At 41.0% G+C, this 25249-nt stretch overlaps 1 protein-coding gene across 1 annotated transcript in view; it reads right to left on the minus strand.

The window, feature by feature from the left end:
* The window catches only part of tusc3 (tumor suppressor candidate 3), a 378825-nt gene that overhangs the window by 275456 nt on the left and 78120 nt on the right, over positions 1–25249 (minus strand). The window contains exon 2 of the mRNA XM_043690293.1: positions 22973–23142. Within this exon, the coding sequence (XP_043546228.1) occupies positions 22973–23142 (170 nt within the window). The remainder of the gene's footprint in view (positions 1–22972; positions 23143–25249) is intronic.

Genomic DNA, 25249 nt, shown 5'->3' on the forward strand with positions numbered 1-25249 from the left:
TGGCATCAATATTTACAATGGAGAAGGATATGGAAGATGTAGAACGTGGGGGAATAAATAGCAACATCTTGAAAAATGACTATATTATAGAGGTGGTGGTACTGGATGGCTAAAAACTCAAAGATAGATAAATCACCAGAACATGATCAGGTGTACCTTGGAATGCCCTGGGAATCTAGGGAAGTAATTGCTCGGCATCTTGAAGTGCCGATTGGATGCCAATGATATGCCATCCTGAAAATGCTCCCTTTATCTCAAATCTCTGTCTCCTACTACTTAGCCAATCAATCCTCTGTGTTCATATGTCTCCCCCAAAGCTACTGTCACTTAGAGTCATGTACAGCACAGATACAGACTCTTTGGTCCAGCTTGTCCATGCCAACAGTCCCATTTACAAACATTTGGCCCATATCGATCTAACCCCTTTCTATTCATATACCAATCCAGATGTCTTTTAAATGTTGTAATTGTACCAGCCTTCACCCTTCCTCTGACAACTCATTCCATACAAGCAGCACCCTCTGCATGAAAAGGTTACCACAGGTATCTTTTAAATCTTTCCACTCTCACCTTAAAACTATGGCCTCTAGTTTTGGACTCTCCCATCCTGGAAAAAAGACCTTGGCTATTCACCCTATCCATGCCCCTCATGATTTCATAAATCTCTGTAAGAACACCCCTCAGCTTCTGACACTCAAAGGAAAATAGCCCCAGTCTTTTCAACCTCTCACTGTAACTCAAACGCTCCAACCCTGGCACCAGCCTTGTAAATCTTTTCTGAACCCTTTCAAGTTTCACAACATCTTCCAATAGCGGGACCAGAACCGAATGCATTATTCCAGAAGTGGCGGAATCAATATTCTGTACAACCGCAACATGACCTCTCACCTCCTATACTCAATGCACAGACCAATAAAGACAATCATACCGAACACCTTCTGCACTATCCTGTCGAGCTGCAATTGCACTTTCAAGGAACAATGAATCTGCACCTCAAGGTCTCATTGTTCAGCAACACTCCCCAGGACCTTACTATTAAGGCCCGGATTTGCCTTTCCAAAATGCAGCGTCTCACATTTATCTAAATTAAACTTCACCTGCCATCCCTCGGCCCATCTGATAAAGATTCCATTGTACTCTGACATAACCTCCTTGGCTGTCCACTACACCTCCAATTTTGGTGTCATCTACAAACTTACTAACCATGCCTCTTATGTTCACATCCAAACCATTTATAAAAAGCAGTGTATCAGCACTGATCCATGTGACATACCACAGGTCACAGGACTCCAGATTGAAAAGTAACTCTCCACCACCACTCTCTGTCTCCTACCTTCAAGAGAATTCTGTATCCAAAGGGTTACTTCTCCCTGTATTCCATGTGATTCAACCTTGCCAACCAGTCTACCATGAGAAACAGCTTACCAAAGTTAATACTGATGACATCCATCACACTGCCCTCATCAATACTCTTCTTCAAAAATTTCAATCAAGTTAGTGACACATGATTTCCCATACAAAGCCATGTTGACCATCCCTAATCAGTCATTGCTTTTCCAAATACATGTAAAACCTGTCCCTCAGGATTCCTTCCAACAACTCGCCCACCACTGCTGCCAGGCTCACTGGTCTACAGTTCCCTGACTTTTCCTTACCACCTTTCTTTAACAGTGGCACCACGTTAGCCAACTTCCAGTCTTTTGGCATCTCACTTGTGGCTATCGATGATAAGTTTACAGCAAGGGACACAGCAATCATTTCCTAAAATAAAGTGATAGCAAGAAGTGATTTTTGATCAGAAGGCACAGTCTGTGCATAGGTTTGTGGAACCACAATGGGGAAAAGACCCTGATGTACAGGTTATGTACAGTTATGTACAGGCTCTTAGCAGTATTTAGGATGTGGGGCAGCAAGTAAATCAGCTGATAGAAAAGACATGTAAGAAGGCACTATTATAATAAAAATGAGGGACATTAATATGCAAGTTGCCTGGGAAAATGAGGTTGATTGCAGTTTTCAAAAAACAAGTTTATTCAATTTCTATGAGTTTTTGTTTGGAGTAGCTTGTGAGTGCAGCTCACAGGCAGCTCTGGATTTGGTAATGTGCAATGAGACAGGCTTGATTAGGAGCTTAAGGTGAAGAAATCCCAAGGGGCAGTAATCATAATATGATTGAATTTACCCTGCAGCGACAGGGAGAAACTTGAATCATATATAACGGTATGACAGTGAAGTAAAGGTAACTAGACCTAGGGGTGCAGGTGCATAGTTTCTTGAAAGTAGATGAGGTGGTGAAAAAGGCTTGTTTGTCGTAATTAGTCAGTGCACTAAGTATAGGAGTTGGGAAGTCATACTATGGCTGTCCAGGATATTGGGAGACCACTTTTAGAATACTATGTTCAATTACAGGAAAGATATTATTAAACTTAAAAAGGTTCAGAAAAGACTTATAGGGAAGCTGCCATGTTTGGAGCATTTGAGCTATGGGGAGAGGCTGAATAGGTTATTTTTTTTTCCTCTGGAGCTTCAGTGGCTGAGGCGTTACCTTATGGAGGTTTATAAAATCATGCAGGACATCAATTGGATGAATAGCCAAGGTCTTTTCCCAAAGGTAGGTGAGCCAAAACTAAAGAGCATATGTTTAAGATGAGAAGGCAAAGATTTAACAGGGACCTAAGTGATAATGTTTTCATGCAGACGGTCCTGTATGTATGGACTGAGATACCAGAGGAAGTGGTGAAGGCTGGTAGAATTACAATATTTAAAAAGCAACTGGATGGGCATATGAATAGGAAGGGTTGATAGGGATGTGGGCCAAATGCTCGCAAATGACACTACATTAATTAGACAAGATTGAACTCAGCATGGATGAGTTGGATCTAAGTGTCTGTTTCCATGCTGTATAGCTCTCTGACACTATTTCTTACTGACATGGCAACCCTGCCCTCCTCTGCCCATCTGCTTGGCCTTTCAATGCTTTTCTTTGAATATTTAGTTCCCATCCCTGATCCTACTGCAGCCACATCCCTGTGACAGTCACAACATTGTACCCAATTTCAATCTGCGATACAAGCTCCATCGTGTAGTTTTGTATTAGGATTTAAGTACAAAGTCCTGTGTTGACTGCCCCATTCTCATAGTAGTTCCCTGATTTGTTATGACTGAAGTTTGATTTCTGACCCCTTCCACTATTACTAGCCCTAGAAACGTTTATAACTGCCACTAAGCACCTCCCCTCCTACACCCCCCCCCCCCAAAGAATGGTGAGTGGCTTGGAGGTGACCTTGAAAGTGGTGGTATTCCCAGATACCTGCTGCTCTTGTCCTTCTAGATGGAAGTGTTTGGAAAATGTGGTCTGAGAATCTTTGGTGAATTTCTGCACTGTGTCTTGCACACTGTTGTTACTGACCGTTGGTGGTGAAGAGAGCAGATGCTTGTGGATGTCATGCAAATCCAGCAGGCTGCTTTGTTCTGGATGGTTTTAAGTTTCTTGAGTGTTGTTGGAGCTGCACTCATTCAGGCTAGTGGGGAATATTCCATCACATTCCTGACCTGTGGCTTGTACGCACTGGAGAGTCAGGAAATGAGTTACTTGCCACAGTATTCCTAGTCGCCGACCTGCTTTTGTAGCCCCTGTGTTTATGTGGGGAGGCCAGTTGAGTATTTGGTCAGTGGTATCCCCAGAATGTTGATAGTGGGGGATTCGATGATGGTATCATCATTGAATGTCAAGGAGTGGTGGTGAGATTGTCTTTTATTGGTGCTAGTCATAGCCTGGCAATACTGTGGTGTGCATGTTAAGACAAGTTCAAAGACTGAGGCTCCTTCAGCAGTATCTCCTAGATTCCTTTACTTGCCTTGCTTGTGGGCACACCCTCCAGTTCGTGACCACTGACCAAATTCGAAGCAGTTAATCCAAGAGATGTGACTGTCGCCTGAAATACAGTGTCCAGATAATTCTCTTCCTCCCTGACGTGTCACAATGCTCGAAGCTCAGGCTCCAGTTTATCAACTCTGAGCTAGGGTTCCTCAAACAACCAATACCTGCTTCAAATGTGGTCACTATGACCCACAGTAACCAGTCCAAGATGGCAGCAGAGTAGCAGCATTAGCCAGAGCTCTTCTGCTCCACTCATTCTTTTTCGTTTTCATCTTTGCATTTAAGATGCTGCTGTGAGTGGCAACTTAGAAATGTTCACTGTACTCATGCGAGTACATGTGACATAAAGTGAATTGTAATTGTAATTCGAATTGGGTCCACCAACTCTTATTTCATGTAGGTACAACACAAATATCTCTATCTTATTTACTTAGTTTTTAAAAAATATCCCACTGATCTTTCAGTTTGAAGATAAATGCGAAAAATATTTATTGATTACAGTCTGGAAGTAACCTATAACAGATCATCAAATTAACAAGCTTCAGCATGAGCTCGAAGAACAACATCTCATTTTCATCGAGGATCCTTCAGCCTGTGAGATTCAAAATTGAGTTCACTAACTTTAGAGCTTGACTCCATCCTTCGTTCCATTTTTTTTTACCCACCCCACAACCAGTCCTATTATGATGTGGGTCACCCTGAGCACAGTCACCCGTTCTCACCCTAGGCCCATCAGTATCTGGGTTGCGTTCCAGTACAGCTCACCAATCTTCTCCTACTCTTAGCTCTTATTATCACTTATTTAGCTTTTCTTCTGCCTCGGCCTGCTGAGCACAAATCTCCTGGTTTATCTACCCCTTTCATAGCCATCTCCCTCAGTCTGGGCTCCATCTCCATCTCTCCTCTTACCTCTCTCCTTCACCACCTATCCCCTAACCCCCAAATCCCAACTTTGGCTTCAGCATAAATACTGATTTCTCCCAATTGCTAACAGTTCTGATGACTAGTTACCAGTCTCAAAGCATTCGCTCTGCTTTCTTCTCACAGATGCTTCCAGATTTACTGAGTTTCTCCAGCAATTTCTGCTTTTGAGTCAAATTAGCAGCTATTATCAACCAATGAATATATAGTTTTCCTTTGATGTCATTCTTTGTTCCATGCTAATTTCCTGTCCTCGGAATCAATTTATTCTGATTAAAAAAACCTTATAACTATCAGCCCAAAAAACAAGCAAAAGCCACCTCTTCCCCTCTGCACTGATGTCCTATGCTGCCTCCAAAGTCACTGAACCATATACTCACACAGGCTGTGTCTCACTCCACATGCGATCTCTCCTTCTTGACAGTGGGAAGCTTACCAATTTACCAATTACGTAAGTAATGAAGCCAGACATGGGAATGAATAAATAAAATGGATTTAAGGCAATTGCTTTTGGCCACAGCAGAAAAAGAACAACAATATTTTTGTAACATCGTAACAAGAAAGCTTATTCTGTCCCCCTCTATTTTTTTTTGCCTCAGCATCTTGGAAAAGAATACATAGTGGAAGGCAAATGCAAAACATATCAATTCACCAAGAACTCAAAAATATCTACAAATTTCATTACTGAGAAGGATACAACTATCTTTCTCAGCCACCATTATAGCAGAAGTGAAAAAACTCCAAGTAAGAGACAGAAAACGAAAGGACACTCATCTCAGTGAAAACCCCTGCGCACATTTCAATACAAATAAAAGATGACATAGCAAGTTTTGAAAAGATTTGTAGCTAAGGTTGATGTTCTGGATATAGGTTTGCTTGCTGAGCTAGAATGTTCGGTTTCAGACGTATCATCACCATACTAGGTAACATCATCAGTGAGCCTCCAGATAAAGCCGGAGGCTCACTGATGATGTTACCTAGTATGGTGATGAAATGTCTGAAACTGAACCTTCCCGCTCAGTGAGCAAACCTACATCCAAAAGATTACTTCACAACAGAAAGATAAGTGATTGGTTGGTGAGTATTTTCTCACTTAACTTATTTGAAAGATGCTAGCAGAAGAAAACGAAGAAGTCCCCGAAATTGAAAAAAGTACACTTTTTGTTTTTAACTGCTCACAATTATACAAAATTGTAAATCCTTCGATAAGTTTTAAAGTTTACTGGCAGAGAAATAAAACATTAAAAATTACCAGGTTATCAGCAGTTATTAATTAACAAATATTAGTTATGACAAGGCTGGGAACATGCTGCAATTGCAGAATGTGAGAATTTTCAGATGCCAGTGTGATCCCAGCAACACATCTGCCTATAAAAGTGTTTGTGGTTGCGTAAACTAAAGCTCCTAGTTATTGAACTGGAGGCCATCTGCTGTCACTGTGGGATATCAGGTAGGAGAGTGGTAGGAGACCTAATCAGGTAAGATTAGGTCTTCGGCAGATTTGGTTACTGGTCAAGGGACAGTAAAGTGTCATCTCAAATAAGACAAGAAAGGTACTCATCAGCAGGATTTCAGGGACCTCGGTCTTTGCTGATGTCCAACAGGTTTGAAATATTTTCAGTTAGTTTAGAGGAATGAGAGAGCAACATGGTGGATAAGCCATCTGACCATTGAACTGTGATACAAGAAGTCATCTATGTGGGTTGGGGTGGGATGAGCACAGCACAAGGTAGTGATAGTAGGAAGGGGATATTTGTTGCTGTCTACCAATTCGGTTGGCTGTATAGCCTGCCTGGTACCAGGATTCAGGATATCTGGTCTAGGCTGAAAACGAGGAACTGGCAAGGTCCATGTGGACACTAATGATATAAGCATAATGAGAAGGAAAGTTTTGCTTGGGGAGTATGCTATCAGTTAAATTCATAAGTTGAACCACAAAAGGTAGTTGGCTAAGGATTACTACCCATACTATATGCAAATTGGCATAAAGCATATCAGAGTAAAGAAACTGCTTAAAGACCAATGCGGTTCATTCTAGCTCATGGGACCCCTGCACCAATGTTGAGGTCAATGGAATCTATTCAGTTGGGATGGTCAACAACTGAACAAAGTAGAAGTGGCATTCTAATGAGATACATAACTAGGGAAGTCGACAGGCTTTTAAACTAAATCAGTGGTGGGAGATGGGGGAGGGTGAGAGATCAGGTCAAGGAGAACAAACCTATTTTAGGCAAGAAAGGTTTTTTTCTCATTTTCAAACCTAAGCATGCACCAACAGTGAAGAAAAATGTTACATTGGCAACAAAAGGACAAAATAAAAAGGCCACATATCTGAATATGTATCACATTCATGGTAAACAAATTGATAGCACACATTGTACTAAGTAAACACAATCTGATCACCATGATGGAGATGATAAGGATTGGGTGCTAAATATTGAAGAGCATATAATGTTCAAGAATAGTAAGCTAGATAAAGGTGGAGAGGTAGCAATTTTAATCAAAGATGGTATTAGTGCAAAAATTAGTGAATACCTCGACTCAGGAGATCAGGACGCAGGATTGATTTGTATGGAGTTGGGGGAAATTCACTGCAACAAGAGTCCAGCCTATATGCCAGCTAAAGGCCATGAGTAAGTCAAGAGGATAATGACTCTTCAGCTTTACTCCACTTTCCTGTAATATATTCATATGCCTTGATTTGTGAGATCAAATATCTGCCTGTTTCAGCCTTAAACACATTCAATGATAGAGCATCTACTACTATCACCTGGGTTAAAGAGTTCCAAAGATTCACAATGCTTTAAGTGAAGAGATTTCTCCTCATCTTTGGCCCGACAAATCTGTTCCCATACATTCACTATTAGCCTTGTTACAGAACTAATTTTGTAACTAAACCTCTTGCAGAATTTCTCCCTCCTCTTTAATCATACAAAACCATAGAATATTGATGCAACCTTATAACTTAGATAATTCACATTTGGTTCAAAAGCCTTTTGCTGAATCCGAAGTTTGTTTCCTTTTTGTACAAATGGTAGAATTATTAACGCAATGATGTCAACCACTGGCACTAAGATTGTTTTAAAGTGAATTTTGTCATCAAAATTTGAAGTAGTCAATTATTCCAGTTCCATTTGATTAACTCCTGAATAATACTCTAGGAGAAATCCCATAGTAATCTTAGCTTAGATAAATTATAAATGCAGCATCCTTTCAAAAGTCTGTGTTCTTTCAATTATTTTCAAATCGCAATCATTTCCAAATTCCTTTACTTTGTGACCAGTCTGAAGATTTCAGCCATTATTGTGAGCTATTTGAACTTTTAGGAAGGTTCAGACTCATTTAGATAAATCCTCCAATCCTCTTCTACTCAATGCTGCATCCTACTTATATGTCTTTTTTTAAAATCACAGGATCTCAGCAGCACTAGCAGGCCCAGCATTCATTACTCATCCCTAGTTGACCTTGAAAAGATGGTGGTGAGCTGCTATCTTGAACTGCTGCAGTGTACTTAATATACCTACAATGCCATTAGGGACAGAGTTTTAGGATTCTGATCCAGCTGCGACAATGTATCTCCAAGTGTGCATGGTGAGTGGCTTGGAAAGCAACTTGGAGATGTCTGCTGTCCTTGTGTTTTTGGATGGCAGTGGTCATTGGTTTGTAAGGTGCTATCTAAGGAGCCTTTGTGAATTTATACAGTAGTACCAATCAAGTCGAATGTTTTGTCCTGGATGGCTTCCAGTTCCTGGAGTGTTGTTGGAGCTGAACTCATTCAGACAATTGTGGAGGACTTCATCTCACTTGTCCTTTGTTGAATGTGGACAGGCTTTGGGGAATAAGGGGATGAGTTACATGTTGGAAGATTCCTAGAGTCTGAACACTTGTAGCCACAGTACTTACATGGTAAGTCTAACTCAGTGTCTAATGGTAATCTCCAGGATATGATCGCAATGCTACATATAACTCTATATATTCTAGACCAGTCAGGATTTGTTTAAATGACTATCTATGCAAAAGAAATACAAAAAGAAATAGTTTTTGCCTAAGTGGTTAGCTTGATGGGTTGGAGAGCTGGTTTGTGATGCAGAGTGATGTCAACAGCATGGGCTCACTTTCCATTCCGAATGAGGTTACCATGAAGTGTTCTCTTTCTCAACCTTTCCCCTCGTCTGATGCAAGGTGACCCTCAGGTTAAACCACCACCAGCTGTCTCTCTTTAATGAGAGAACAGCCTTATTGTTTGGTAAGACTATGGAAACTTTACCTTTTACTATCTCACTGATCAGAATTGGTTGGCTGACAGAAGGCAGAGAGTGGTTGTAGACGGAAAGTATTCTGCCTGGAGGTCAGTGTTGAGTGGGGTCCCGCAGGGCTCTGTCTTGGGCCTCTGCTCGTTGTAGTTTTTATAAATAACTTGGATGAGGAGGTTGAGGGGTGGGTTAGTAAATTTTCAGATGACACAAAGGTAGGAGGTGTCGTCAACAGTATAGAGGGCTACTGCAGGCTGTAGTGCGACATAGTGCAATGCAGAGCTGGGCTGAGAAATGGCAGATGGAATTCAACCTGGATAAATGTAAAGTGATGCATTTTGGAAGGTTGAACTCGAATGCTGAATATAGGATTAAAGACAGGATTCTTGGCAATATGAAGGAACAGAGAGGATCTGGGTGTGCAAGTACATAGATCCCTCAAAGTTGCCACCCAAGTGGATAGGGTTGTCAAGAAAGCATATGGTGTTTTGGCTTTCATTAACAGGGGGATTGTGTTTAAGAGCCACGAGGTTTTGCTGCAGCTCTACAAGTCCACACTTGGAATATATGGTCGCCCTACCATAGGAAAGATACAGAGGCTTGGGAGAGGGTGCAAAGAAGGTTTACCAGGATGCTGCCTGGACTGGAGGGCTTGCCTTATGAAGAAAGGTTGAATAAGCTCGGACTTTTCTCTCAGGAAAGGAGGAGGAAGAGAGGAGACCTGATTGAGGTGTACAAAATAATTAGAGGAATAGATAGAGTCAATAGCCAGAGACTTTTCCCCAGGGCAGGATTGACTGGTATGAGAAGTCATAGTTTGAAGATATTAGGAGGTAGGTATAAAGGAGACGTCAGAGGTAGGTTCTTTATGGAGAAAGTTGTGAATGCAGGGAATGCATTGCCAGCTGTGGTGGTGGAAGCAGAGTCATTGGGGACATTTAAGCGACTACTGGACATGCACATGGATAGCTGAAAATGTGTTGCTGGAAAAGCGCAGCAGGTCAGTCAGAATCCAAGGAGCAGGAGAATCGACGTTTCGGGCATGAGTCCTTCTTCAGGAATGAGGAAAGTGTGGAAGGAGGTTAAGGTGAAGGTGATAGGCCGGAGTGGGGGTGGGCGCGGAGAGATCAGGAAGAAGATTGCAGGTTAGGAAGGCGGTGCTGAGTTTGAGGGTTGGGACTGAGACAAGGTGGGGGGAGGGGAAATGAGGAAACTGGAGAAATCTGAGTTCATCCCTTGTGGTTGGAGGGTTCCTAGGCGGAAGATGAGGCGCTCTTCCTCCAGCCGTTGTGTTGCTATGTCTGGCAATGGAGGAGTCCAAAGACCTGCATGTCCTTGGTGGTACGGGAAGGGGAGTTGAAGTGTTGAGCCACGGGGTGGTTGGGTTGGTTGGTGCGGGTGTCCCAGAGGTGTTCTCTGAAACGTTCCGCAAGTAGGCGGCCTGTCTCCCCAATATAGAGGAGGCCACATCGGGTGCAGCGGATGCAGTAAATGATGTGTTTGGAGGTGCAGGTGAATTTGTGGCGGATATGGAAGGATCCCTTGGGGCCTTGGAGGGAAGTAAGGGGGGAGGTGTGGGTGCAAGTTTTGCATTTCTTGCGGTTGCAGGGGAAGGTGCCGGGAGTGGAGGTTGGGTTGATGGGGGTGTGTGGATCTGACGAGGGAGTCACGGAGGGAGTGGTCTTTTCGGAACACTGATAGGGGAGGGGAGGGAAATATATCCCTGGTGGTGGGGTCCGTTTGGAGGTGGCAGAAATGATGACGGATGCCCCACCAACCTCCATATACATCATATCATCCGTCGTGCAACTGCACTTGCTTTTTTAAAAAATGCACAAATGAACCTTGCGTATTTTTTTCATTCGATTGTCGGCTGCAAGTGTTGCTAATTGGCTGGTATTTATTGCCCATCTCTAATTACCTAAAGGACAGTTAAAGATCTATCACATTACTGTGGGTCTGGAATCACATTTCGGCCAGACCACATAAGGTAGGCAGTTTTCTTCACTAAATGACATGGTGAGCTACATGGCCAAAAGAACTGTGAATGCTGGAAATCTGAAACAAAACCGGAGATTGCTGAAAATTCTCAACAGGTCTAGCAGCATCTGCAGAGAGAAATCAGACTTAACATTTCAGGTCCAGTGACCCTGCTTCAGAATTTCAACTGCTGAGTTTTTCCAACAATTGACAATGAATCCATGGTCATCATTAGTCTCTTAATTTCAGCATTTTATTGAATTCAAATTCCACCATCTATCATGGTAGGATTTAAACCCAGGTCCCCAGAACATTACATGGGGATCTCTGGATTAACAAGCCAGCAGTAATACAAGGCCATTGCCCCCAATTTAACTGTTTTATCAAATATTTCCTTCGAGCTGCAGCAGGTTAATTCAAATGCAAATGCTACTTGGTAAGTATTAAAAGGATGGCATCTGGGTTATGGTTCAAAACATCTCTACAAACGGACAGTTCCAGACACAACACTGCTTCATAGCTTTCAATTTTTATTAGTTAATTGGACCTAAACATTATGTTATGAAGTTGAAGATGTGTACTGTACGTCTAAGAGAGAGTGAATGCTCTTCTGCACTGAGAGCTTACAAGAGCAGCCTCAGAGTATACTGTAAAATAGAAAATATGTAACATTTGGGTGTGAAATAGTTACTTGAGTTGTTTCCTGTTTTGATAACAATTTGAATTTAACCAATTTAAATTATGCCCCAGGATGATAAAACCAAAGTGAGTTTGAATTTATTGCTTTGCCAACATCAAACCGATGAGATGATCTGATGTTGTGGATAAGAAGGCAGGCATTTTGAAAATCAGACAGAGCAACTGCCAACGAGAGAGACAGACCAAAGACAGTGAAACGCTTGCATTCAAAGCTTTCTTTTCATATAGAACATATTCACAATAAAAAGAAGAAAACCCAGGGAGACCTTCAGCTGGAAGAAGACACAGAGGACAACAGCCACTGTATGGTTTTGATATTAAGTTGATTTAATTTGAATAAGTGTTTTATTGGAACAATATATTGTTAATAGAGTTGGAGGCAGGTAATAAACAGTTAAGAGAAATGGGGATTTAGAGTTGTGAATAGTTGTTGTTTAATATTCACTCTTAGAGTTAAAGGATACATTGATATTATTTTATGTAAATAGCGGAATTTGGGAGTTCTCTGTCTCATATTTTAACAGGTTAGGTGGTGTGGTGAGCTTTTCTGGGTGTTTAGTTTAATTAATAGAGGGGTTCACCACCAATGTCGTAACAATTAGCAGAACGCCAGCATTGAATGTCTTTGAGAGAGTGGTAGTAAGCCACTTTTCTAGCCACTAAACACTATGTGGTTTACAAACAATTACCACTCTCGCAATGGAATCAGGTCAGAGAAATGCTTTTAACCAAAACAATGAAGGAATGATGTTACAGTTCCAAGTCAGGACGAGGCTTGACTTAGTGGTGAAAGGGGAACTTGTACGTGGTGGTGTTTATGTTCAAAATCATCTTGTCCTTCTAGCTGAAAGAAGTTGCAGGAACTATTAAAGGAATCTTAGCAAGTAGTTGCAATGCATTTTGCGTAGTAGACACTGTAGCCTCCATGTACTGGTGGAGACCGAGAGTATTTAAGTGAGTGAGTGTTTTGTCAATCATGTGGGCTGCTTTACCTTGAAAAGTATTGTGCTTTGTCTGTATTGTTGCATCTGTATCAGCCAGAATGGAGATTATTCCATCACACCTTGCTAAAAAAGCGTTATGGGAACTGGTGATGAGTCATACACGGAGGATTACCCAACTACTGACCTTCCCTCAAAGAGCAATGTCAATGTGACTAATAAAATTAAACTTCAGTTCTATTTTGAGCCCTGGATGTTGATCTGGATGACAATCTCATTAACTATCAAAAGGAGGTGGATAGATAGTCTCTTATTTGATACTGTCATTGTCTGGCTCTTGTGTGCTTTGAACGATATTTGCCATTTTTCTTCTAATGCATGGACGCTGTATCGATATTTCACCATGAGGTAAAATCCAAACAGTCATGACCGCAATCTTCTTTCCCAAAACCCACAAATTAAGAAGGGTGGGGTGAATAGTGAAAGGAATTGACCAGATTCGCCTCCAGCAGACCTGCCGCTTTGGAAGGCTGGCATAGTGGAGGATGAGGCACTTAAGGTTCTCGAGCCTCAGGAAGCAGTGATGATTGTTTTGGGAGATTTAAGATATTTTAAACACATCTGAGTGTTAAGAAAAATGTATGTCATAGAGTCATAGAGATGAACAGCATGGAAACAGACCCTACGGTCCAACCCGTCCATGCTGACCAGATATCCCAACCCAATCTAGTCCCACCTACCAGCACCCAGTCCATATCCCTCCAAACCCTTCCTATTCATATACCCATCCAAATGCCTTTTAAATGTTGCAATTGTACCAGCCTCCACCACTTCCTCTGGCAGCTTATTCCATACACCGTACCACCCTCTGTGCGAAAAAGTTGCCCCGTAGGTCTCTTATATCTATCCCCTCTTTTCCGAAACCTATGCCCTCTAGTTCTGGACTCCCCCATATCAGGGAAAAGACTTTGTCTATTTATCCAATCCATGCCCCTCATTATTTTGTAAACCTCTATAAGGTCACCCCTCAGCCTCCGACGCTCCAGGGGAAACAGCCCCAGCCTGTTCAGCCTCTCCCTATAGTTCAAATCCTCCAACCCTGGCAACATCCTTGTAAATCTTTGCTGAACCCTTTCAAGTTTCACAACATCTTTCGATAGGAAGGAGACCATGTCTTTGAAGTTTAATTTATGTTATTGTGTTAAGAAAGGAAAGACATGGTTTAGTTCCATTTTACCGTGCTATTTTGGACAGGTACGAAAGAGCCTGTAAGCCTGTTTTGTTTCCATGCATTTTAATTCAGTTTACAACCTTGAAACAAAGGGCTGGGGCCGAATAAAAAAAAGAAAAAAGATTCCTGTTGCTTCGTGTCAGGGCAAGGAACCAGAGACAGAACAATCCAGAAAGACTGATGGTCAATCAGTGTACTGTCTCTGCCAGAGAATGAAGGACTTCTGGACATTGGGTTTAAGGAACTCATGCTTAAAGGTAACAATGAGTTTAGTTTTAATTTTGTGTCCCAGAAATGGATAAAATCATAGAACCGCACAACACATAAGAGGTCTTTCTGTCCATCAAGTCTTTACTGCCAAAAAATACACTAAATCTACACTAGTGTCACTTTCAAACATTAAACCCACAGCCTTAAATGCTATTGCATTTCAAGAGCTCATCCAAGTACTTTTTAAACATTGTGAGGTTTCCGGCCTGAACCATTCTCCCAGGCAGCTTTTCCTCAAGTCTCCTCTAAATCTCCTGCCTTTCAACTTAAAAGTGTGCCTCATTGTAACTGACCTTCAACTAAGGAACAGCTTCTTCCTTTGTACCCTATCCATGCCCCTTATACACCTCGATCAGGTTCCCGTCAACCTTCCCTGCTCCAATGAAAATAACCCAAGGCTACTCAGCCTCTCTCCAAAGCGAACATGCTCTATCTCAACCAACATCCTGGTAAATCTCCTCTGCATCGCATCCAGTGCAATCACATCCTTCCTCCAATGTGGTGACCAGAACCCCACACATTACTCCAGCTTTGGCAAAATGCAAATCCTGTATAGCTCCACTATAGCCTCCCTGCTTTTATAATCTATGCCTTGACTGATAAACTGTTTTATATGCCCTCTTAACTAATCTATTAATCTATCCTGCTACATTCAGGCATCTGTGAACAGGCACTGCAGGATTCCTCTGAGCTTCCTAGTGTACTGCTATTCATCGAGTACTTCCTTGTTAGTTCTTTTCAAGCATATCACATTACACTTACTAGGGTTACATTTCTTCTGCTAATAATCTGCCATTTTGACCAATCCATCTAAACTTTCCTATCACCTCAGACCCTGCACCTAATGCCTCCCCTCAACATTCTCATCAACACTGTTTATATATAGCACAAACAACAAAAGGATCTGGCACTCATCCCGGTCATCTGCCACTTTGAGTTTGGATTTCCAGTCACACAAATAGACTTCTACATCCACACTCTGTCTCACTAAGCCAATTTTGGATCCAACTTGCCAATTAAACCTGGATCTCTTGTTCTTTCAGATGTTTTTCAATCATTCTCCCATTTGGGACCTTGTTGAAGACTTTACTCTATATAATCCAAAGAATAACATCAATATAAACTGTTAGCTGCACTACTCCCAGCAATATGTTTGATCACCTTGAAAAATTCAACCAGTTAGGGATGATCTCCCTCTGACAAATTTGATCAAACTTTGCCTCTCTAAATGGAGATTAATTCTCTCCTTCAAACTTATCTCCAATGGTATCCCCTACCACTCACATGAGACCCAATGGTTTGGATTTCTCTGTCTATCTTAACCACCTTTCTTGAAAAGTGGAACGACATTAGCTGCCCTCCAGTCTTCTGGCACTTTCCTGTGGCCAGGGAGGAATTAAAATTTTGGATCAGGACATCTGTGATTTCCTCCCCTACCAGGCTGGGATACAATTTATCTGAACCCAGGGCTCTGTCACTTTAAGGCTGCCAAAACCTCTAATCCTTCCTCACTCCCAATTGGTCAAGAGCCAATCCTTCTCTCAAATTCTGTATCTATATCCTCCTCCTGCTGCAGAAAGATGTTCGCAAAGTTACTGAAGCATTTCAGTAAGGTTTATTGGATTGCAATCATGCTTTCTGATAACTCCCCCTTGTATGCTGAGCCTTTAGAGGCATGTTGGCCATAACTCCAGTAAAACTAAAATGGTGAACTCAACACAACTCTGAAGGAATGCAATCTAGAATCTTCTAGTCTCTATAGTATTGTGATATACCATGTAATACTTTTCTTTGCTTTTTCTTTGTTCTTAATTCACTTCAGTGTGACTGCTAATACATTATGCAGAACTACCTGGCAAACTGAATTAGTGAAATTGGTGTATTTTAACCAAGCTGTTCTTTCAGATTTATTTTTTGAGATCAGTATGTCTTTTAAATCCAAGCCCCAGTTCTAATGTCAACAATTATTATTTGAACACAAAAGACTTTTCCTTTGAAAAATGCTTACCAATTAATTTTTTTTCAATGTTACTTGTTGGCAATGGATATGACATAACGGGGTTGTAACGGCAAAGGAGGAGGCTCTTCAAAATTAATCTTCAATTCAATCAAATCATGATTAGACTTCCACATCAACTCCACTTTTTTGTCATTCCTTCAGTGCCCAAGAAGCTAAAAATCTCAATCTGGAATATATTTAGTGGTGACCAGAAAGTTGCATTCATTCATTTTTACTAATGCTTAGAAACTCTTAGTATAAGTTTGTTGAATTTGTGATGTTTATTTAGATCTATATTACTGGTTAACTCACTTTTTCAGAAGATGATTTAAATATAAACTGCTATACCCTAACTTTGTTGTAAAGCTAGATAATTTCCATTCCAAGCAAAAGGTGTTTTTTTATAAAACCTTTATAAAACCGTTTGAAGTATTAGAGAAATTGGAAATACCAATGTTTGTACACAATTGTTAATAAATTAATTAGAAGGTTAAGTCGGTGCAAACTTTATTTTGCATTTAGTTTGTATCTATTACACATATATGCATCTTATTAACTAATTCAGCCATGTATGCATCAAGTATTATTTGCATTTTTACATTACAAGAATATAAAATTAAATACAATGAGATTTGTTTAGAAATGTCTGAAAATGTAAAAATGCTGAGAGCAATTAAAAGTACAAGTTGCGAATTGATTTGTAGCTCAAATGACATTCAATTTATAAATAAACTTCTCAGTCTACATAATTAAACATTTGAATGGGCTGAAGAGTGGCAGATGGAGTTGAATTTAGAAAAATGTGAGGTGCTGCATTTTGTAAAGGCGATTCAGGGTAAGACTTATACACTTTATAAGACCATAAGGCCATTCGGCCATCTCGTCCACTCCTCCATTTAATCATGGCTGATGGGCATTTCAACTCTTATGGTAAGATCCTGGGGAGTGTTGCTGAACAGAGATCTGGGAGTGGAGGTTCATAGTTCCTTGTAAGTGGAGTCACAGGTATATATGAGAGAGAAGGCAGTGTTTGGTATGCTTGCCTTTATTAGTCAGTGCCTTGAGAAAGAGAGTTTGGAGATCATGTTGCATTTGTACAGTACATTGATCAGGCCACTGTTGGAATACTGTGTGCAATTCTGGTCCCCCTGCTATAGGACGAATGTTGTAAAACTTGTAAGAATTCAGAAAAGATTTACCTAGATGTTGCCAGGGTTGGCGGGTTTGTGGGTTTGAGTTATAGGGAGAGGGTGAATAGACTGGAGTTAATTTCCCTAGAGCATCAGAGGCTGAGGGTGACCTTATAGAAATTAATAAAATCATGAAGGGCATGAATAGGATAATTAAACAAAGTCCTTTCCCTAAGATGGGGGAGTCCAAAACTAGAGGGCATACTTTTAAGGTGAGAGGGGAAAAATTAAAAGGGATCCAAGGGGCAATTTTTCACGCAGAAGATGGTGTGTGTGTGTGGAATGAGCTGCCAGAGGAAATGGTGGAGGCTGATATAAATACAACATTTAAAAGGCCTCTGGATGGGTATATAAATAGGTAGGGTTTAGAGGACATGGGCCAAATGTTGGCAAATGGGACTGGATTTATTTAGGATATCTAGTTGGCATGCACAAGTTGGACAGAAGGGTCTGTTTCCGTGCTGTATGTGAAATACTCATTTAACACTCTACCAATATCTTGCAGTTCTACTCGCACATTTCCCCCTTTGTCCCTCATGTTAGACTTGTAATGGAAAAGAAAGAGGGGTCATTGATGAAAAAGATAAAGGAATCTTCCCAAATAAAAATAATTAATCTGAGGAGGACCAATTTCATTGGGACGAGAATAGATCTACCGCAGATAAACAGAAGAAAGAGATGGACAAACAAAATTGCATTTAAATAGCTTTTAAAGGAGAGGTAGGTCAGATACAGTCAATGTACATCAAGGAAAGGTGGATCAAACAAACCAGACTTCCCAGGGAGACAAGGCAGAAATTGAATAAGATGAAGCAGAAAGAAATGATGCATTTGACATATGTCAGGTTGATAATATATCTGAGAAACAGGCTGAATTCAGAAAACTCAAAGGCAAGTACAAAATGAAATAAGAGCAGCAAAGAGAGATTATGCAAAGGGACAAGCAGTCAAAGTGAAAGGGAATCTAAACATCTTCCATTAGCAAATGTTAAGTAAATGAGTGAGCAATAAAAGGGAGAAGCTCAGTTAGTAACCAAAAATTGAACTTACGCATGATGGCAATGGGCATGAATAAGGTACCAAATGAATACTTTAAACCTGCCTTTACCAATGAAGATGTTGACAAAACCATACTGAAAGAGGCGGCAATGGAGACACTGGATGAGCTTAAAAAAAAATATATAGGACATATTAGAAATGCTGGCTGTACCTGAAGTTGACGTAAAAACAGAATCAGGCCAGATAGGCAAAATGAGGGATTGACAATAAATGGAGGCCTCGACAGCTACCCACATCAAATGAATGAATAAACAAAAATGCACGCAAGGGCACTGATGGGAGTAAGCTGGAAATTGTGGAGGTACCATCTTTAAACTACCAAGTTTAGGCAGAAGTTATGCCAAGCAATTGGAAACTGCATCTACTACAACCTTGTTCAAAACAAGATGAAAGGATTAGCCAAATAAATGAAAGGTTAGTCAGTTTAATGAAGGAAATAAGCAATGAAAATCTAGGGGAGAAACAAAAATTGGCACATTAGCATTCACAGGATGTACACGTTATTGGTTGGACCAGCAATTATTGCCCATCCCAAACCACCCTTGAGAAGATGGTGGTGAATCCCCTTAATCAACTGCATACGTCAGTGGGGTTAGGTACATCCATGGTGTTATTAGAAAGGGAGTTCTGTGATTTTGACTCAGCAAAAGTGATGAAATGATAACACAGTTCCAAGTTAGGATGATGTCTGACTTAATGGGAAGGTGCACATCATCGTTTTCCAATGTATCTTCTACCCTTGCTCTTCTCATCCTGCCTTTACCAATAAAGATTCTCAGTGTTGAAAACCAGAGGTTTGAAAAGTGCTGGTAAAGCAGCTTTGGCGGGGGACGGTGTAACGGCTAAAGTTGGTGGAGAAGACGTACCAATGAAGTTGGCTACTTTGTCCTGGATACTACTGAGTATAGTAAAGAATCCTTAGTGTGGAAACAGGCCATTTGGCCCAACAAGTCCACACCTCCAAAGAGTAACTCATCCAGACCTATTCCCCTACTATACTATACTTACCCCTGGACAATGCACCTAACCTGCACATCCCTGAACACTATGAGCAATTTAGCAATGCACATCTTTGGATCATGGGAGGAAACCGGAACACCCGGAGGAAACTCACACAGACAGTTGCCCAAGGATGGAATCAAATCTGGGTCCCTGACACTGTGAGGCAACAGTGCTAACCACTGAGCTTCCATGTCGCCAAGTGTCTTGAGTGTTGTTGAAGCTGCACTCATCCAAGCAAATGTATTCAATTACATTCCTGATGGGCATTGTACTTGACAGATGGACTCTGGGAGGCAAGTGAGTTATTTGGGAACGTGTTCCTACGAAGAGGCAGGCTGAGCTGGGGCCCATGCGGGTGCCTATGGCTACTCCTTTGGTTTGGAGGAAGTGGGAGGATTGGAAAGAGAAGTTGTTCAGAGTGAGGACCAGTTCAGTGGTGGATGTAGATATAATTACAACATTAAAAAGGCATCTGGATGGGTAGATGAATAGCAAAAGTTTAGAGAGATATGGGCCAAATGCTGGCAAATGGGACAGATCAGTTTAGGATATCTGGTTGATGTGGAAAAGTTGGACGGAAGGGTCTGTTTTCATGTCATATAACACAATGACTGTACGATCAATGCTTTGGTATTTGTGCTGCAAACATCACTTGCCAATTACCAGCCCAGGTCTAGATATTGTCTAGGTCCTACTGCATATGTACCTGAACTACACCAGTATCTGAGTCACAGATGATGCTGACCATTATACATTCATCAACAAATATCTCCACTACTTATAATGGCACACAAATCTTTGAGAAAACAACTAAGGATGACTGTGTTGAGCACACCACCCTCAGAACTCCTGCAGAGGTGTCCTGAAATGGAGATGATTTACCTTCAACAACTGCGATCATTTTCCTTTGATAAGTAAGACTCCAACCAATGAGGAGTTTTCCCCATGATTTAAACGCTGCCATGATGTCAAAGACAGTCATTATAATTTCACCTCTGCAACTCAACTATGTTGATATATTTACCAAGGCTGGAATGAGGCTAGGACCTCGTTGGCAGAATGCAAGCTATCAGTGAGTAGATTATTGTTGAGAAAGTACTTCTTGATATCGGTGTGATGACCTCTTCCATAACTTTTCTAATGATCAAGAATAGACTCATAGAGCAGTAATTAGCCCAGTTGGATTCATCCTTCTTTTGGTGTACAGGACATAACTCGGCAATTTTCTACATTGCTGGGTAGATACCAGTATTGCAGTTGTACTTGAAGAGCTTGGCTATGGGTGCGGACTATTCTGGAGTGTAAGTCTTCAGCAATACAACTGGTCTTTGCAGTATCCAGGGTTTTTGGCCATCTTTCAAAATGTGAAGTGAATTAAACTGGCTGAGATGTTGGGTTCCACGACAGGAGATCAAGGTGCAGCAACCACTGAGCATCTTTGGCTGAACATATTTGTAAAATTCTTAAGCTTTAGCACTGATGTGCTGAGCTCCACCTTCGTAAAGGATAAGGAATTTGTGATACATCCTATTTGTGTTAGTTATTTAATTATCCATCACCATTCAAGACGGATGTTGAAGGAATACAGAGCATTATACCTGATTCCCTTGCTGAGAGATCACTTACCTCCATATAATGCATACCACCTCTGCTGATTAGTATGGAAGCAATGTTCTCTTGCAGCTTAATCAGCTTGATGGACAGAAGCATCAGCAATGTGGTCAAGTAATTTTTCCCTCTTATTGGTTCCCTCGCCACTCTAACAGTTATGCCCTTCTGGATTTGGCCAACTCAATCAGTTATGGTATTACTGAGCCAAGTAATAAGCCTCCCACAGAGTGTATCAATGCCGATGCCGATGCCACCCTATTGTTCCTAAAAACTGATGTTCAACACTGATGGTTACTGATTCAGCTGCAGAGAAAAGAAACAAAAAGCACCAAAGACATGATGTTCCATAAGCTGACATCAAAGAAATATATAGCACCATTGTGTCTAGGAAAATGAACAATTTGATGCCAAAGAGAATGAAAACTACCTTTTCGCATAAGATGGCCAAGGAGTCATTGGTTACCTTGACATTATAAGTTGTCCTGTGTTCAAAGGCTGGCTGGATTCAAATGGGTGATTTGCAGAGTGTAAACGACTACTAGAAATATGGTAATTCAATATGTTCTGAGTTATAGGCTAGTCTTTGTAGGGTGCAACTCTCCTCAGGGACCTTTAGTTGGAAGGTGGACCAAAAGAACAGGAGAGTTCCCAAACACTTCAGCCAGTGAGCAGATTACTGCCTTCAGCAGGATCAACATACTCCAGGCTGACTATCTGTTCATCCCTTAGTATCAGTGAAACATCCTCAATTGTCAAATACTATATACCTTTTGTTGTCTAATTAACTTATGGATCAGAGCTATTCTGATGCTACCTAACTAACTTAATAAACAAGCTGAAAATTCCTCACAAATTGTCGACTGCCTTTATTAGGTAACCATGGTGATGAACCCCCAACACCTAACACAATTTCCAACAATATCAGACTGTGACTCAAATAGAGTCTGGGACAGCTGGCCTAATTTTGATACAGGCCCCCAGATGTTACTAAAAAAGACTGATAGTGCTGAGTTGAGAAAAGCTAAAACCTGTAATTGTACCACTGGCTGTTTAATTACAGTTCATGTGGTAATAATACAAAATGTTCGTATTTTATTTTATTGAAATGCTAATGTTAACATTGTTCTTGATTTTCGAACAATTTTGGTACTTCTTAAGTACCCTGCTGAATGAAAAGTATTGTAATTTTGGTGCGTCCATCTAATTAAATGGAAGACTTAGTGTTCCTGTACTTGCACAATGAAAATGCATTTCCTGGTGGTACTGACAATGAAGCTTTGGCAAAATCTACAATCAGGCTGCTTCTTCTGTATGAATAAGAATGTCACTAAATGACGAACAGTGAGAAATAGCTTTTAGAATCAGCCAATAATGGAGGAAAAACAAATTAGTGTACAAGATAACGTTATGTTCAAGCCTGCAGTTTATTCATTTCTTTAGAAGGAATTATAATTATTTCTGAGTAAACTATAATGTTTATACAGACATTCATACATTTAGCAGCAAGCTAACCAAAGTTTATGGAGAGTAAGATCCTTACGAGTAACAAACAGAGGGTATGAAGTCTGCTTCTTTCAATGAAAAATCTTGACAAGCATATTATAATACTAAGGAAGATTGAGCTCTTCTGAGAAAAATACTAGCTTCATCCAGATCATAAAATCCAACTATTGCACTTGACAGGATAATTGCAATCATGTGACAGAGGAGTGCATAGAATCAACAGCCATAGCTTCACTTTGCAATCTAGATGTGCAATCACATAGCAACACTCAAATTATACATTTTAAATGTTACATTTTCTATATTCTAAGATATTCAAATATTATATGGAAGTTAAAGTTAAGCTAGATGTCGATGTCACAAGATTGATGGAACATAATAAATTTGAAGTTCATACCTCATCAAAATTTTGTACAAGATGCTTCTTTCTTACCTGCATACAGAACACTGTCTTTGGGGCTGAAGGGCAGTGAACATCACAATTACAGAGTAATTACGAGGGGGAGCCTTCACAAACCTTCGGAATTTGTCACCATTCATTCGAATGACTGAACGTCTGGAGCTCCATTCCATTAACTGTTCCACCTTTTCTGCCAGGAGGTTCTAAAGTACAACAGGAAATAATGAGGATTAGGAGGGAAAATCTTTGACACAAATTATATGACAGTTATAAAAAAACCTGCCTTAGCAAGTCTTACACTTAAAACGGCAAGGAAACAAAATAGAAGGAAGTATGAATATCATTGTCAGAAATATATCATTTCTGTGAGGAACATACAACTGCACTGGTGAAATCAGCAAACACTGCAAATGAAGTTTATTGCAGAGAAGTTTGAAGTGATATATTGTGATGGGGAAGAATTAGAAGAGGTGACATTAATTGTTGTAATTTTCAAGGAGTTTGGAAGATCAAAGACCTGTTTGAAAGAGGTAGAACAAATTGAGAACATTGCTAAGTATGCAACAGAGGCTGAGAATTAAAATTCAGAGGCTTAGAACCTTTTATAAGACATTGGTTAGGCACTGGCTGGAATATCGTCTTCAACTTCAGGGAGTGCTCAACACTGGTGATCACTTAACCCAGCCCTGAGATGTAAGCTCTGGCTTCAGTGGACCCTGTAGAAAGCTGCATGTGATTACATTTTCCACTTCAATTTTGAGTGTTATTAATTTCTTCACATTATTTTTAATTCATTTCTGGGATGTGAGCATCACTGGCGGGGCCAACATTTATTGCCTGTCCCTAGCTGCTCTAGAGCAGGTTGTGGTGAGCTGCCTTCTTGAACTGCTGCAGTCCACTGCTATGGGTTGACCCACGATGCCATTAGGCTAGACTAGATTCCCTACAGTATAGAAACAGGCCATTTGGCCCAACAAGTCCACATTGACTTTCCGAAGAGTAACACAACCAGACCATTCCCCTATATTTACCTCTGACTAATGCAGCTAACACTATGGGCAATTTAGCCTGGCCAATCTACCTCTTTGGACTGTGGGAGGAAACCAAAGCACCCGGAGGCAACCCACTCAGGCAATGTGCAAACTCCACAAAGTGCAAAACCCTCCAAACTCCATTAGAAGGGGGAATTCCAGGATTTTGTCCTAGTATCAGTGAAAGAACAGTGATATATTTCCAAGTGGTGAATGGCTTGGAAGGGATCTTGAAGGTGGTGGTGTTCCCATATATCTACTGCGCTTGTCCTTCTAGATGGAAGCGTTGGTGGGTTTGGAAGGTGCTGTCTGAGGATCCTGGGTAAATTTCTGCAGTGCATCTGGTAGATAGTACATGCTGCTGTACTCAGCGTCAGTGGTGGAGGGAGTGGATGTAATGCCAATCAAGTGGGCTGCTTTGGCCTGGAAAGTGGCAACCTTCTTGTGTGCTGCTGCTCACTCATCCAGACAAGTGGGGAGTATCCCATCACACTCCTAACTTGTGCCTTGTAGATGGTGTACAGGCTTTTGGGAGTCAGGAGGTGAGTTACACACCGCAGTATTCCTAACCTCTGACCTACTCTTGTCGCCACTACATTTATGCAGTGAGTCCAGTTGAGTTTCTGATCAATAATAACTCCCAGCATGTTGATTGTGGGAGATTCAATGATGGTAACACCATTGAATGCCAAAGGATGGTGGTTAGATTGTCACTTGTTGGTGATGGTCATAGCCAGGCATTTCTATGGCACGAATGTTACTTACCACTTGTCAGCCCAAGCCTGGATATTGTCCAGATCTTGTGAATTTGGTCATGATCTGCTTCAGTATCGGAGTCACCGCGAACAGTGCTGAACATTGTGCAATCATCGGTGAACATCCTCACTTCTGAACTAATAGTGGAGGGAAGGTCATTGCTGCCTGGTGCTCCTGGCATGCCCTCCTCATTGAACCAAGGTTGATCTGTGGCCTGACAGCAATATGGGGGATATGCCAGGCCATGAGTTTACAGATTATGCTGGATTACTATTCTTTGCTAAAAACGGCCCACAGCACCTCATGGATGTCCAGTCTTGAGCTGACAGGTCTTGAGGCTTTGGAAAGGATACAGTGGAGATTTATTACAATGGTGCTAAGGGTGTGTGATTTCAGTTACATGGATAAAATGGGATTGTTCATCTTAGTACGTAAGACTCATAAGAGTTTGGTAGAGAGGTTCAAAATATTTAATGGTTTGAATAAGGTAAATAGAGAAAATAAAATGTATCCTACAAAAATG

The sequence above is a fragment of the Chiloscyllium plagiosum genome, chromosome 1, assembly GCF_004010195.1.
Source record: "Chiloscyllium plagiosum isolate BGI_BamShark_2017 chromosome 1, ASM401019v2, whole genome shotgun sequence".
NCBI classification, from domain to species: domain Eukaryota; kingdom Metazoa; phylum Chordata; class Chondrichthyes; order Orectolobiformes; family Hemiscylliidae; genus Chiloscyllium; species Chiloscyllium plagiosum.